This window comes from Mobula hypostoma, chromosome 3 (assembly GCF_963921235.1).
Source record: "Mobula hypostoma chromosome 3, sMobHyp1.1, whole genome shotgun sequence".
Classification (NCBI taxonomy): Eukaryota; Metazoa; Chordata; class Chondrichthyes; order Myliobatiformes; family Myliobatidae; genus Mobula; species Mobula hypostoma.
Window position 1 is genome coordinate 12,629,130 of NC_086099.1, and position 15,627 is coordinate 12,644,756.

The 15,627-nt window shown below is 39.3% G+C and overlaps 1 protein-coding gene across 4 annotated transcripts in view; it reads left to right on the top strand.

Annotated features, from left to right (window-relative positions):
* Positions 1–15,627, top strand: part of LOC134343857 (WD repeat-containing protein 7) — a 627,641-nt gene that overhangs the window by 64,967 nt on the left and 547,047 nt on the right. For all 4 annotated transcript variants that reach the window (XM_063042658.1, XM_063042659.1, XM_063042660.1 and 1 more), the window contains exon 10: positions 1,012–1,114. In XM_063042658.1, the coding sequence (XP_062898728.1) occupies positions 1,012–1,114 (103 nt within the window). The remainder of the gene's footprint in view (positions 1–1,011; positions 1,115–15,627) is intronic.

Here is a 15,627-nt window from a genome sequence, read left to right on the forward strand (position 1 = left end):
TTTCTCACCCAGCATTAATAAAGTATTATTATATATATGGTGCCTAAAACTTTTGCACAGTACTGTAGTAATTTTATATATTGTATTGTACTGCTGCTGCAAAAAGTACAAATTTCATGACGTGAGAGTGATGATAAACCCGATCCTGATATGGGTCTCTATTGTGGACTGAGAGTGGGAAGTGGGCAGGGAGAGGGGAATCATGGATGGGAACAGCAGAAAGGAGAGGGGAGGGTGCAGGACATACCAGAGAGATATTCTGTAATTATCAACAAACCAAGTTTTGGAATCAAATGACCTTGCTTGCTGTCTCTGGGCTGGCTGGGTGTGTCTGGACCCACATCACCCCCTGCCCCAGCACTCCTTTCCTGCCACCTGTCCCATACCCCTCCCACAGCCCTCCACCCTCACCATTCCCAGTATCCTTTGTTCCCTTCGGATTTACTAATTTGCTCTTTGCTTTATGTTGATAAATACAATATTATGAAAGAATACTGAGACACCCTAGCTATATATACGTGTTAAGACTTTTTCACAGTATTGTATTCCTTGAAAAGTAACCACAGATTGAATGTATGGGATCTAATGATGTATCATTTAAAATTTAGAATGGTATATTTTGGCTAATGTACAAATTGTAATATTGTGCAACTACTAGTATATAATTGTAACATTATATCAGTGCAATATATATAATATTAATATATAATAATATATTGATATTAATATAATATCATTGTTTGTATTTGGATCTCATATGCCCCTCATTAGATATTAGTGTCGTAACCTCCAAAAATATTACCATCACAGGTTCTTACTGTAAAACAGTTTTGAATTTATTAGTAAGAATATAATTGAATGTACATTCAACTCTTTTTTGTGTTAGAAAATCCCAAAAATTATGTTGTGTTTTTACCTATGTTGTAGTAAAGTGTATTGGATTGAGAAATTGTACAATGTATTGTAACGATTTACAAGAAATAAAAGTACTTTCTTGTTGTTCCCCAACAGCTGTTTACCAGCCAGTGAGTCATTCCGCAGCAATGTTGGCAAAGCTATTGAAAATTCCATTCCACCTCTACTGTATAATGTTTCGGACAGGAAGGATAAATCTGTAAGTAATACTTTTTATTCAACAAATAGATTTAAGTAAGTAAATTATTTATTTCGTGCAATATTTCAGCTTCCTTAATTTTTCAGTGCATTTATAAAGGTCATTCAGTCTGGAAACAGAATGATTCTAGTGTCGACCTGAACTTGATTGAGAACTAAGGTCTCTGTTCTCTTGACATGATCTATCAATCTTAAATTACTGCACTGTGGATTTAATCAGGGTCTTCCAGGTATCAGTGAGAGAAGGCTTTCATGTCATCAGCTGCAGCCAGATCTGAATCCAGTTTCCAAATATAGGCTGCCTTCCAAATATGACCTGTGCCACTGCTGGAGTTTTAAATGAATTATACTTTATACTGGTAGATTCTGATATGGAATATTTGGTCACTTTGAATAATCTCTTCAATTATTCAGAACAGTACTTTTTAATGACCTGTTATTCCTACACGTAAAACCAATGTTTTTGCTGTAGCTACACTCTTGCAGCTCAAAGTACCTGGACCATTCTTCATTGAATCAAAGCAAGGTTTCTGAGTCAAAGTAATGCAGAATATCCAGCAAGAGATCAATAAATTAAAAAAGCCTAGCTTGAAGGAACTTAATTTTCTGTTATTTAACCTTATGGATTTGGATCTTGTTAATTTAAATCTGTCAAGCTTGCTTATATAAAAGTTAGATTTTGAAGTTTTGTTTTCATGTAATGAGATGGTTTGTATAATATACAAAAATTTGCCTATTTTACTTGTGCTACTGTTGTAAGTCCTGCCTTTTGGTGATGAAGTTGGCACCATGCCCTACATCAGCTTTGGCTTAATGACAATATAACAATGGAAAGAACTTAGAATTAGAGACAAGGGGAATCTACAAGAGGAGGAAACCCAACTTATTTGTCAGATTCTTAACTTTTGCTTATGTTTTGGATGCTAATTTTATGCTTTTAATGCGAGTATTTTAGAATCTATAGTAAATATAAAGCAAAAGGACATTTGGCCCATATTTTGTTTTGGCTCTTTGTTGAAATTCAGTCCATTCCATTCACCTCCATTGCTCTGTAATTATTTTAATTGATGATTCAATTTTATTTTGAAGAACTTGATTGACAATTCTCATCCAAATTGCATATATTGAGTTCCAAATATAAACAACTTCAGTCTAAGACAAAAATAAGCATGTACCTGTGATCCTTTGCACATTTTATATCCTTGTGCTTTGGCACTTTAACATGTGCCAGTGGGAACAACTACCTGTTTACCTTAAGCCCATCAAGATCTTGAACACTTCGAACCAAGTCTCTTCTCAATCTGCTTTCTATCCTTGCCTCTTCCTTTCTAACCTTGTTTCTGAAATTTGCTATCTGAGAAAACATTTTTGTAAATCTTTTCTACACATTCTGGAATTTTCATATCATTCCTAAAGTGGAAAGAGACACACGTCTCCTCAGAATCAGAATCAGGTTTATTGTCACTGTCTTGAATGATGTGAAATTTATTGTTTTGCAGTAGCAGTACAGTGCAAGGACATAAACTTATTATAAATTACAAAATAAGGAAATAGTTAAAAAAATGAATAATGAGGTAGACTTCCCAGTCTGTTCAGAAAGATGGTGCAGAGGAAGAAACTGTTCTTGAATCACTGAGTGTTAATCGTCAGGCTTCTTTACCTCTTCCATGATAGTAGTAATGAGCAGGAGCAATATCTTGGATGGTTAGGGTCCTTAATGATGGATGCCACCTTCCTGGTGTCTTGAAGGTGTCTTGGTTGGGTTGAGCCCATAATGGAACTGGCTGAGTCTACAACCTCTGCAGCCTCTTGTGATCCAGTGCTTTGGACTGTGATACAACCAGTCAGATATACTAAATCTTCTTAAACTGCTGAAAAGTAGAGCCATAGGCACGCTGCCTTTGTGATTTCATTAATGTGTTGTGCCCAGGATAGATCTTCGATGATGATGACACCCAAGAACTTAAAGCTGCTCACCCTTTCCACCATTGAACCCTCAGTGAGGACTGGTGCATGCTGTCTGACTTCTCCTTTGTGAAGTCCATCATCAATTCCTTGGTCTTACTGATACTGCTTGTTGTGACACCACTCAATGTGCAGTCTGTTGCACTTCTGAATGCCCCCCCCCATTGCTATCTGTTCTATTTTTATATTCTATTTTTTTTGTGTTCAATACCACATTTTGTGAAAACCAGTATCCCGTATGCCTTGCGTATCGGTGCATTAGTGCATTTTGTCTCCTGTAAGGATTCGTACACAAATATTCAGATCTCTGTTTCTGTATATCTTTTAAAACTGCACCACTTAATCACAGTATGCTGTTTTATTCTTATTTATTCTGCCAAACTATATTACTTGCATTTCAGCACATGCAATCTCATTCTCTGAACTTTTCTGCATCTTCTTGTGCATTATCGCAATCTTCGTCATTTAGGTTATGAAGAATGTAGTCCCCTTTTATTGTCATTTAGTAATGCATGCATTCATTAAGAAATGATACATTATTTCTTCCGATGTGATATCACAGAAGCACAGGACAAACCAAGACTGAAAAAACTGACAAAACCACATTATTATACATATAGTTACAACAGTGCACAATACCATAACTTGATGAAGAAGGTCTGTGAGCACAGTAAAGTTCAAAGTGTCTCAAGTGTCCCACATCTCACACAGACGGGAGAGGGAAGAAAAACTCTCCCTGCCACGCCGACCACAATCCGACTCTGAGTCATCCGAAAACTTCGAGCCTCCGATCGGCTCTCCGACACCAAGTACTGAGCGCCATCTCTGTCCGAGCGATTCAACCTCATTCTCGGTCGCCAAAAGCAGGCAAGGCCGGGGATTTTGAGCCCCACCCTCCGAAAGATTCCCAACGACATGGTAACGACAGCAGCGGACGGGTGTTTCAGAAATTTCTCCAGATGTTCCTCTGTGCTTTCACGTCTATCTCCATCAAATCAGAAATTGTCCACGGCCCCTATTTAACAGATACGACATCATTTACCGCATTATCAAGTCATCTATATATATCTCGAGTCATCTATGCTTATGGAAAGTTTACCTCCACATAGAACCACAGAACATTACAGCACAGAAACAGGCCTTTTGGCCCTTCTTGGTTGTGCCCATTCATTTTCCTGCCTAGTCCCACTGACCTGCACCTGGACCATATCCTTCTATACACCTCTGATCCATGTACCTGTCCAAGTTTTCCTTAAATGTTAAAAGTGAGCCCGCATTTACCACCTCGTCTGGCAGCTCATTCCACACTCCCACCACTCTCTGTGTGAAGAAGCCTCCTCTAATGTTCCCTTTAAACATTTCCCCTTCACCCTTAATCTATGTCCTCTGGTTTTGTTCTCCCCTTGCCTCAGTGGAAAAATCTTGCTTGCATTCATTCTATCTATACCCATCATAATTTTATATACCTCTGTCAAATTTCCCCTCATTCTTCTACGCTGCAGGGAATAAAGTCCTAAACTATTCAACCTTTCTTTGTAACTCAGTTTCTCAAGTCCCAGCAACATCCTTGTAAACCTTCTCTGCACTCTTTCAATCTTATTAATATCCTTCCTGTAATTTGGTGACCAAAACTGCACACAATACTCCAAATTTGGCCTCACCATAACATTCCAACTCTTATACTCAATACTTTGATTTATAAAGGCCAATGTACCAAAAGCTCTCTTTACGACTCTATCTACCTGTGACGCCACTTTTAGGGAATTTTGTATCTGTATTCCCAGATCCCTCTGTTCTACTGCACTCCTCAATGCCCTACCATTTACCTTGTATGTTCTACCTTGGTTTGTCCTTCCAAAGTGCAGTACCTCACAGTTGTCGTATTAACCTCCATCTGCCATTTTTCAGCCTATTTTCCCAACTGGTCCAAATCCCTCTGCAAGCTTTGAAAACCTTCCTCACTGTCCACTACACCTCCAATCTTTGTATCATCAGCAAATTTGCTGATCCAATTTACCACATTATCATCCAGATCATTGATATAGATGACAAATAACGATGGACCCAGCACTGATCCCTGTGGTATACCACTAGTCACAGGCCTCCACTCTGAGAAGCAATTCTCCACTACCACTCTCTGGCTTCTTCCATTGAGCTAATGTCTAATCCAATTTACTACCTCTGCATGTATACCTAGTGACTGAATCTTCCTAACTAACCTCCCATGCGGGACCTTGTCAAAGGCCTTACTGAAGTCCACGTAGACAGCATCCACTGCCATCTCTTCATCCACTTTCCTGGTAACCTCCTTGAAAAACTCTAAAAGATTTGTTAAACATGACCCACCACGCACAAAGCCATGTTGACTCTCACTAATAAGTCCCAGTCTATCCAAATACTTGTAGATCCTATCTCTTAGTACCTACTACTGACATCAAACTTACTGGCCTGTAATTTCCCAGATTACTTTTAGAGCCCTTTTTAAACAATGGAACAACATAAGCTATCCTCCAGTCCTCCAGCACCTCACCCGTAGATACAGTACAGGTCCACAATCCCTTATCCAAAATCCTTGGGCCCAGTTGCATTTCGGAATTCAGAATTTTTCGTATTTCAGACCCCCCCCCCCCGATACCTAAAAAACACGTATGCCCAAGTCCCTTATTTAACCTGTCTCAGCGCAGTGGACTTTAGGACCCAACGGCGCACCAAGCCTACGCACATCCTCCCGTATACTTTAAATCATCTTTAGATTACTTATAATACCTAATACAATGTAAATGCTATGTAAATAATTGTTATACTGTGTTGTTTAGGGAATAATGACAAGAAGAAATTTTATTTCCAACAAAAACATTCAATAAAACGTAAAAATATACGGCTTAAAACGAACCAAATCAAACACATGGTAATTGACTTATTGGAATAAATGTAGAGCGTCACTGTCACTATAAAACTTAAGTAACTTGTCTTTCTGTTTATTTAAATCATATACAACGGTAGTTCTGACATTATTTTCTTCAGTAAAACGCTGCACAGACATACCACGATCAAGCTTCTGCAATAACTCCACTTTCTGCGTTATTGATAGAGAAGATTCCTTCTCTTTTCTCATTGTTACCCATAGGGGTATCTGCAGCTGTTTTTGATGCTTTCACAGTGAAATTAAACACAAAGTCAACAGTGAACACAAAATATCAGCGAACAGCAAATGCATGTGTAACCAGTAGGAGCGCTGAGCCACAACTGATGTCTGGCGGCCTCTGCTAGTGCTGCCACGTCACACCTGAGTGGCGTCAGCTGTTGGCGAGAGAAGTTTCCGTTTTCGGAGCTTTTTGGATTTCAGAATTTCGGATAGAGAAATGTGCACCTGTACTGACATTTTAAATATATCTGCCAGGGCACCTGCAATTTCAACACTAGTCTCTTTCAAGGTCCGAGGGAATACCCTGTCAGGTCCTGGGGAATTATTTACTCTGATTTGCTTCAAGATAGCAAGCACCTCCTCCTCTTCAATCTGTATAGGTTCCATGACCTCACTACTTGTTTGCCTTATTCCCATTGACTCCATGCCAGTTTCTTTAGTAAATACAGACGCAAAAAACCCATTTAAGATCTCCCCCATCTCTTTTGGTTCCATACATAGCCGACCACTCTGATCTTCAAGAGGACGAATTTTATCCCTTGCTATCCTTTTGCTCTTAATATACCTGTAGAAGCTCTTTGGATTATCCTTCACCTTGACTGCCAAAGCAACCTCTTGTCTTCTTTTAGCCCTCCTGATTTCTTTTTTAAGTATTTTTTTGCACTTTTTATACTCCTCAAGCACTTTATTTGCTCCGTTTCCTATACATGTCATACATCTCTCTCTTCTTCTTTATCAGAGTTCCAATATCCCTTGAGAACCAAGGTTCCTTATTCTTACTCACTTTGCCTTTAATGCTGACAGGAACATACAAACTGCACTCTCAAAATTTCTCCCTTGAAGGCCTCCCACTTACCAATCACATCCTTGCCAGAGAACAACCTGTCCCAATCCAGGGTTTTTAAATCCTTTCTCATTTCTTCATATTTGGCCATCCAGGTCTAAATCATCTGGATAGTATCAGAAAAAATTGTAATAGTTCTTAGAACTTTTTGACTGAGTGGGTCATATTTGAAATTTTCTGTCTTTCTGGCACCTTCCCAATGTCCCGGGAGGTTTTGAAGATTGTAGTAAACCGGTCTGCAATCTATGTATTCCATTTAGTGACTTTTCCAGTTGACCCCTTTTACAGGTTTTCATGTGATCCATTATCTTTTCTGCCTGTCCTTCTGAGGTATTGATGATTATCCTTTTTTCATATAGTGTTACAATCTTGTCCGAGTTCATTGAACTTTCTGAACTTTAATCACACATCCCTGCCTCTTACCTCTTACTACTTGTCATCTATAGAAAGCTTTTGGATTCATTGTTATGTTGATTGCCTATCTAGTCTCTTATTCTATGCCAGTCCTGTGCTTTCTTTTTGATCCTCCTCTCAACTTGCTATGTTCAGTCTTGCTCTGACTGGAATATCACATCTTCCTGTTTCATCAGATGTTCTACCTCCTTTACTCTTGAGGGTCACATTTTTGTTCTTCTACCACCCATTCCCACATAAAGAATCATTCCGTCTGATAATATATCCATCATTCTCCTAGAATTTGATCTGTCAGTAAATTTGGTTCCACTTTATCCTAGTTTGAAATCGATCCCATTGTAATTAAGAAGATTGACTGTAGTTTTCTTCATGGCCTTGTCCATTTGTAATGATACCACCTTGTTTCCCAAATGTTCTCTCACTGAAAAATGGTCTACTTATTTTAGTCCCAAGATTTAGGTCCAGAAATGTCTCCTTTCCATACCTCCAGAAAACAAAGTTGTTGGGAACAGAAATTCCTTCCCTTCACTCTTTACTCTAATGTTATCCCAATTAATATCAGTATTTGAGGGTCCCTGATGTCCTGCTCTTGTAAATCTCTGTAAATGCTCAGCATATTTGCCCCTCTATCTCAGCCACTATTTGTTAGCTCAGAGAAAATACTTAGTCATGATTTAAAAAAAAAATTACATGAACAAATTGATACTGCCTTTTACTTGGACATCTTCTCTCTCTCCAACTCATAACATCTTCTTTAATCAGTATTACTGTCTGCCTACTTTTCTCTTGCTCTTCTTCGAAGCTGGATACTTTGAAACCAAGAATGTTAAGCACCCAGTCTTGTCCTTCGTCTTGCTGAAGTATTTCAGTGATTGCCACTGTCATATGTTCAGATGAAAATTTATGGTTAATAATGGACGTAATGATATTAGACCATTAGAAAGACATGAGAGCAGAATTAGGTCATTTGGCTCATCAAGTCTGTTCCACCCTTTCATCATGGCTGATATCCCTCTCAACCCCATTCTCCTGCCTTCTCCCTGTAACCCCATACAAATTGAGAACCTATCAGTCTCCGCTTTAAATATAGCCCGTGACTTGGCTTCCACAGATGTTTAGCAATGAAATCCACAGCTTCTCCACCCACTGATTAAGAAATTCCTCTCCTCTCTGTTCTAAAGGAAACTTGTATTAGGGCTAGGGCTGCCGGCCTGGGTGACAACTTCTCTGCTCTGGCTGTGAGACTAATGAATATCCTGCCACCTCTGAGGTCTATTCACTAGGGCAACAAACAGTTTACTCTTTACCTGTGCTGTGCACTACATGCATTTGAATCATATTTTATTAACTTATTTGTCGTAATATTTTGTTTTCTGTGCTCTGTCTGATATGTTTTGTGGGTGCATCACGGTCTGGAGGAATGTTGTTTCATTTGGCTGTATATACAATCAGAAGACAATAAGCTTGAACTTGAATTTTAAGTTTAAAATTGTGTTCAAAGCAGGACATTGATCAGTGCGAGGAAGAATTATTTTTCAAAGAAAAGAAAAGATATGGAAAAGGTCCTCAAGATGGCAGCAGAACAAAAAAGAAACTCATGCTAGAAATCTGAAATAAAACAGAAAATGCTCAAAGCACTCTACATCTGTGGTTAGATGGATCTGTGTGAAGAGAAATGGAGATGATAATTTTCTTGGTGCATAAGTTCTGTCAGTATCAGCAACAACAGGAAGGTAAAATTGAAGTTTCACAGTCAGACTTTTAGAGCCAACTGAAGATGTTGGAACATAGAGCAGTACAGCACAGGAAAAGGCCCATTGGCGCACAATAGCTGTACATGATGTTAAATTAAACTAATCCATTCTGCCTGCGCATGATCCATACTCTGAGTTTATTAACAATGGCATTTTATCTTAATATTACTTATTCCCTTCACCAAAAAGGTGATACCAGTGTTTTTGGAGACATGGATTATGAGAAATAATTGGGGGTGCCATTGTTACATAGCAGTTAGCACATCGATATTACAACTCAGGCCATTCAGGAATTTGGAGTTCAATCCTGTAAGAAGTTTATACGTTCTTCCCGTGACTTCATGGGTTTCCTCTGGGTGCTCTGGTTTCCTCCCACATTCCAAAGATGTACCATAGATTAATTAATTGTTCCAGGATACTGACGGACTTTTACCGCTGTACCGTTGAGAGCATATTCACCAACTGCATCTCAGTGTGGTATGGCAATTGTCCCGTATTGGACCACAAAGCACTCCAACGTGTGGTAAAAACTGCCCAGCGGATTATTGGCACCCAATTTCCTACCATTGAGAACATCTGCCATAAGCTCTGCCTGGGCAGAGCGAAAAGCATTATCAAGGATGCATTTCACCCTAACCATGGACTTTTTACTCTCCTGCCATCTGGTAGGTGCTACAGGAGCCTCCGCTCCTGCACCAACAGGCACAAGAAGAGCTTCTTCCCTGAGGCTGTGACCCTGCTGAACCTCACATCACAGCGCTAAGCAGTATTGCACCCATATTGTGCTGTGTCAGTACTTTTATATTTGTGTGCCGTAGCACTTACTTTTTATTCGCATTTATTTTGTAAATAACACTATTCTTTGCATTTCTGGTTAGATACTAACTGCATTTCATTGGCTTTGTATCTGTACTTGGCACAATAACAATAAAGTTGAATCTAATCTAATCTAAATGGTCCTGTAATTAGGCTAAGATTAAATAAGAGTGTTGCTGGGAGTTAAGGCTCATTGTGGCCGAAGGTCCTGTTCTGTGCTGTACATCTGAATGAATGAATAGTTAACTGCCCAATAGAAGGATGTGTCGCTTGTGGTAAGGGAGCTGAAAGGATGAAAAATTGATGGTGAATTATGTAGAAAAGTCAGAAGTAGCTCTTCAGCAACCTAGTTTACGAATATACCCTTCTTAGAATTCAAAAGTAGCCACCCGGTGGCTCTTGGAGCAATCCAAAATTAAACACACATTTGTTTTACAGAAAAATATAACCAATTTATACAAAGGAAAATCCCACACATAGATTTGACATGAATGAGCAATTAAAGTAACATTGTAGGTTAGTGTATGCTTTTTAAGAAGGAAATACATTTGAATAGAAAACATTTTATTCAAATTTTGACTATTTGAATTTTTCCTTTTTCAATATGGATTTTATAAATTACGTTTTTTGTTAGACACAGATTTTAACAACTTGAAATACACTGAAATGTATTCTTTTGAGCTACTGCATTTCATAAGGACCAGGGTTGATGCAATTTGAAAATGTCTGCTGAGATGTGAAATGACAAAGCAGCATTGCCATTGGTAGACCTGATATAGTGTCTATTTTAATATGATTAGTGAAATTCGCACTTACTTGTCAATGCTTGGAGGACAGGAGTAAATGTTATATGAACAGTTAGGGGAAGTAGTATTTCATTGCTTATTTATTTTAATAGCAGCAATATTTCAGCATTATTTACAGAAATTGATGCAGTTAGTTTTCTTTGTTGGAGAATGTGTTTTTTGCAGTCTTTACAATTAACCAGCAGGGGATGCTACGGCATCACTAGGGCTATGTATTGTATGGTATTTGTAGCTTTAATATTGATTAAAAAAAAATCCTCTCCGGAATTGTAATCTTGGTTAACTGGGGCAAAAAACAACTGACAAGCAGTAAAATAGCAAAATGTCATTCATACTCTCAAACAGAATAATGAAACACAAAAATTCTTGCAGCATCTTCTAGTTAACTAGTTCGATGGGCTCCAGGCTAGCATTGCGGTTAGTGTGATGCTATTAAAGCTTGGGGCATTTTGGAGTTCAATTCTGGCACCGTTCTGGAAGGAGTTTCTGTATGTTATCCCTGTGGAATGTGTGGGTTTTCCCTGGGAGCTCCAGTTTCCTTCTACAGTCCAAAGACGTACCGGGTAGATTAATTGGTTGTCATAAATTGTCCCATGATTAGGTTAGGGTTAATTTGGGATGTGCCGTTGTTGGGGCAGCATGTCTTGAAGGGTCGGAAGGGCCTACTCCACACTATCACTAAAAAAAAACTAGAATTTCACCATTCCAGGTATTACTTTGGAACTTATTCGCAATAACTACTCAATTTGTAGATTTAAAATAAGAACATAAGGAAGAGGAGCAGGAGTAGGCCATCTGGCTCATTAAGCCTGCTCCATCATTCAATAAGATCATGGCTGACTTGGCCATGGACTCATCTCCACCTACCTGCCTTTTCCCTATAACCCTTAATTCCCATACTATGTAAAAATCAATCCAACCTTGTCTTAAATATATTTACTGAGGTAGCCTCCACTGCTTCATTGGGCAGAGAATTCCATAGATTCACCACTCTCTGGGAAAAATAGTTCCTCCTCATCTCTGTCCTAAATCTACTCCCCCGAATCTTGAGGGCATGTCCCCTGGTTCTAGTAAATCTCAGAATAAGGTAGTATTACTTTTTTCCCTAGATCAGGTTATTATCTATGTATTGTGCACAGCTTCCTTTTTTTTGGGTTTGGTGTATGCAAATTTGTTGCTGATTGTAAATGAAGTTTACAAATAAAATCCAAATTTATTCATAGATTTTACAGATACTCTCATACTTTGTTTTAAGACTAAAATAAAGTTCTTTTCCCAATTGCAAATTGTTAATCATAGTTGGGATCATCTGAAGGATCAGTGACATTACTGTATTTACTTGTTGTTCTCAATATTTGCATTGTTAAGCATTTGAGCTGTTATTCTAAAATGTAGTTAAGCCCACATGTTCAGTAAAACACAATTGGATGCTGCAATCGGATAAATTTAATCTTTTGGACAGACACATTAACATGGGCCTGATCATCCATAATATTTTTGTGATTCGTGACAAATGTGTTAAGCAGATAATTTCCTGGTGGTATGAAATGATGTTAAAAGATTCGAGATTGTTTAATGTCGTTTCCAGAATAAGTGTAAAGGAGAATGAAATAATTGTTATTCAGAATCTGATGCCCCACAAAAGGAAAACAAATAAGATACAGAACACAAATTATAAAAGAAGTGCAATAAATATAAATACATATGATAGCTTATATACAATGATTGTACATCCATAAAGTGACATTGAGCACAGGAGTGGCTAATGGGTGGAGGTGTTGATCAGCTTTACTGCTTGGGGAAAGTAACTGTTTTTGAGTGGTGGTCCTGATGTGGATGCTATGTAGCCTCCTCCCTAATGGGAGTGGAACAAACAGTCCATGAGCAGGGTGGTTGGGATCCTTCATGATGTTACTGACCCTTTTTCAACATCTTTCTGCATATGTATCCTTGACAGTGGTTAGGCTAGTGCTAGTGATGTGTTGGGCAGCTTTGACTGCCAGTGGGACTCAGCAGATTAATAATTTGGCCTGTTTGTGCTGTAGTGTTCTGTACCCATCTTCCTGCATCCTTAATGGCAATAAGAGTTCCTCTTGTTCTCATTTACCACCCCATGACCCTCCATATCCAACACATCATTCTCTACACCTTCCACCATCTTCAAAGGGATCCTACTGTTAAATACATCTTTACTCCTTCCCCCCCACTCTCCACTTTCAGCAGGGATTACTTCCTCCATAATTCCCCTGTCCATTCGTCCCTCCTCACTAATATCTATCCTTGCAAATAAGAGAAATGCTATAGCTGCCCATTCACCTCACCGCCGTTCAGTGTCTGCTGGGGTCATCTTTTGTAACTGGTACTCCTGATATGGCCTCCTCTACATTGGTGAGGCCTGACATTAATTGTTTTGAGTTCAAAGGAATGAACTTGCTTGATAAGGGTGTCCTGAATCTAATCAAAGAAATCTTGTAAGCTGCTCTGGTTTTGAGGGATATAATTGACTAACACAAGGATCAGCACAGGCCCTGCTGAAAACTGCTGAGAAAACAGATGCATTCATAAGCTAATAAACCTATATAACCATTTAAATCTTAAATGCAAAATTGGAAGCCCTCAAGTTCTGGATACCCCCACCATAGGAAACATCCTCTGCACATCCACCTTATCTAGTCTTTTCACCATTCAGTAGGTTTCAATGAGATCATGCATTCTTCTAATTCCAGTGAGTACAGGCCCGAAGCTCCCAAACTCTCCTCACATGTTTAAACCCTTCATTCCCAGAATCATCTTCATGTACCTCCTCTGGAGTCTCTCCAATGACAACACATCCTTTCTGAGATATGGGGCCCAAAACTGTTGACAGTATTCCAAGTGTGGCCTGACTAGTGTCTTATTAAGCCTCAGCATTATCTTCTTTTATATTCTGTTCCCCTTGAAATAAATACCAACATTGATTGCATTTGCCTTCTTTACCACAAACTCAACCTGTAAATTAGCCTTCTGAGAGCCTTGCACGAGGACTCCCAAGTTCCTCTGTACCTCTGAGGTTTGAATATTCTTCCTGTTTGGGTAATAGTCTGCAGTATTGTCCCTTCTACCAAATTGCGTTATTGTACATTTCCCAACACTGTGTTTCGTAGGATTCGTAGCCTGTTCTTTAGTTAGAGCCTTCAGCATTTTGGGCATCGAGGGAGAGAGGAAGAGGAGAGCCATCCGCAGTACCACCGATGCGGCAGAGAGGGCCTCAAGATGGCTGTGGCTCAAAAGAGGGGAGCCATGGAGTCATAAGTAGCTAGCCATCTGGACACAAGCTGGGGTCTGATCAGCCCCGGGTGGGTCACCTGGAGGAGGTTGTATGATGTTGAAAGACCCGAAACACCCAATGATTCCAGGAACATCACTGAGGATGTGTCCAGAAGCATCAATAGATGTATGTACACAGCCATCTGCCACTTTTTTGCCCATTCTTCCAATTTGTCTTAAGTATTGCCACAAAGCCATTGATTCCATTATCTAAATCATTGACAACCAATGTGAAAAGTAGCAGTCCCAATTCTGACCCCTGAGGAACACCACTAGTCACTGGTAGCCAACCAGAAAAAGGTCCCCTTTATTCCCACTTGCTGCCTTCTGCCTCTCAGCCATTCCTCTATTCATGCCGGTGTCTTTCCTGTAATGCCATGGGATTTTATCTTGTTCAACAGCATGTGTGGCACCTTATCAAATACCTTTTTGAAAGTCCAAGTAAATGACAATCACTGCCTCTCCTTTGACAACCCTGCTGGTTACTCTCTCAAAGAACTCGAACAGATTAGTGAAGCAAAATTTCGCTTTACAGAAGCCATGCTGACTTCGACTTCTTTTATCATTAGTCTCCAAGTTTCCGGAAACCTTATCATTAATAATATACTCCAGCACTTTCCCAACCACCGAGGTTAGAATAACTGGCCTAAAATTTTCTTTCTTTTGCCTTCCTCCATTCTTAAAGAGTGAAGTGACATTTGCAATTTTCCTGTCCTCCCGGACCTTGCTAGAATCAAGTAATTCTGGAAAGATCATGACCAATACATCTGTTACCTCTTCAGCAACCTCTCTCAGGACTCTGGGATGTAGTCCATCTGGTCCAGTTGTCTTATCTACCTTAAGACCTTTGAGTTTGCCTTGCACATTTTCCTATGTAATAGCAATGGCACTCACTCCTGCTCCCTGACACTCACGGACTTCTGGTACACTGCTAGTGTCTTCCACAGTGAAGACTGATACAAAGTACTCAGTAAGTTCATCTGCCATTTCTTTGTCCCCCATTACTACCTTACCAGCATCATTTTCCAGTGGTCCAATTCACTCCCCTTTTACTTTTTATATAACTGAAAAAACCTTTTAGCATCCTGCTTTATTTTCTTAGCTAGTTTTCCTTCATATTTCATGTTTTCCTTTATTATAACTTTTTTAGTTGCCTTTTGTTGGATTTTAAAAGCTTCTCAATCATCCAACTTCCCACTCACTTTTGCTACCTTATTTGCCCTTTCCTTGGCTTTTATGCAGTCCTTAACTTGTCAACAATGGTTGCCTACACCTGCCATTTGAGAACAACTACTTCTGTGGAACATATCTATTCTGCACCTTGTGAGTTATTCCCAGAAACTTCAGCCTTCTCTGCTCTGCCATCATTCCGCCAGTATCTTCTTGCAATCCACCTGGGAAAGCTTCTCTGTCATGCCTCTGTAATTCCCTTTATTCCATCCGATACAGATACATGTGACTTAT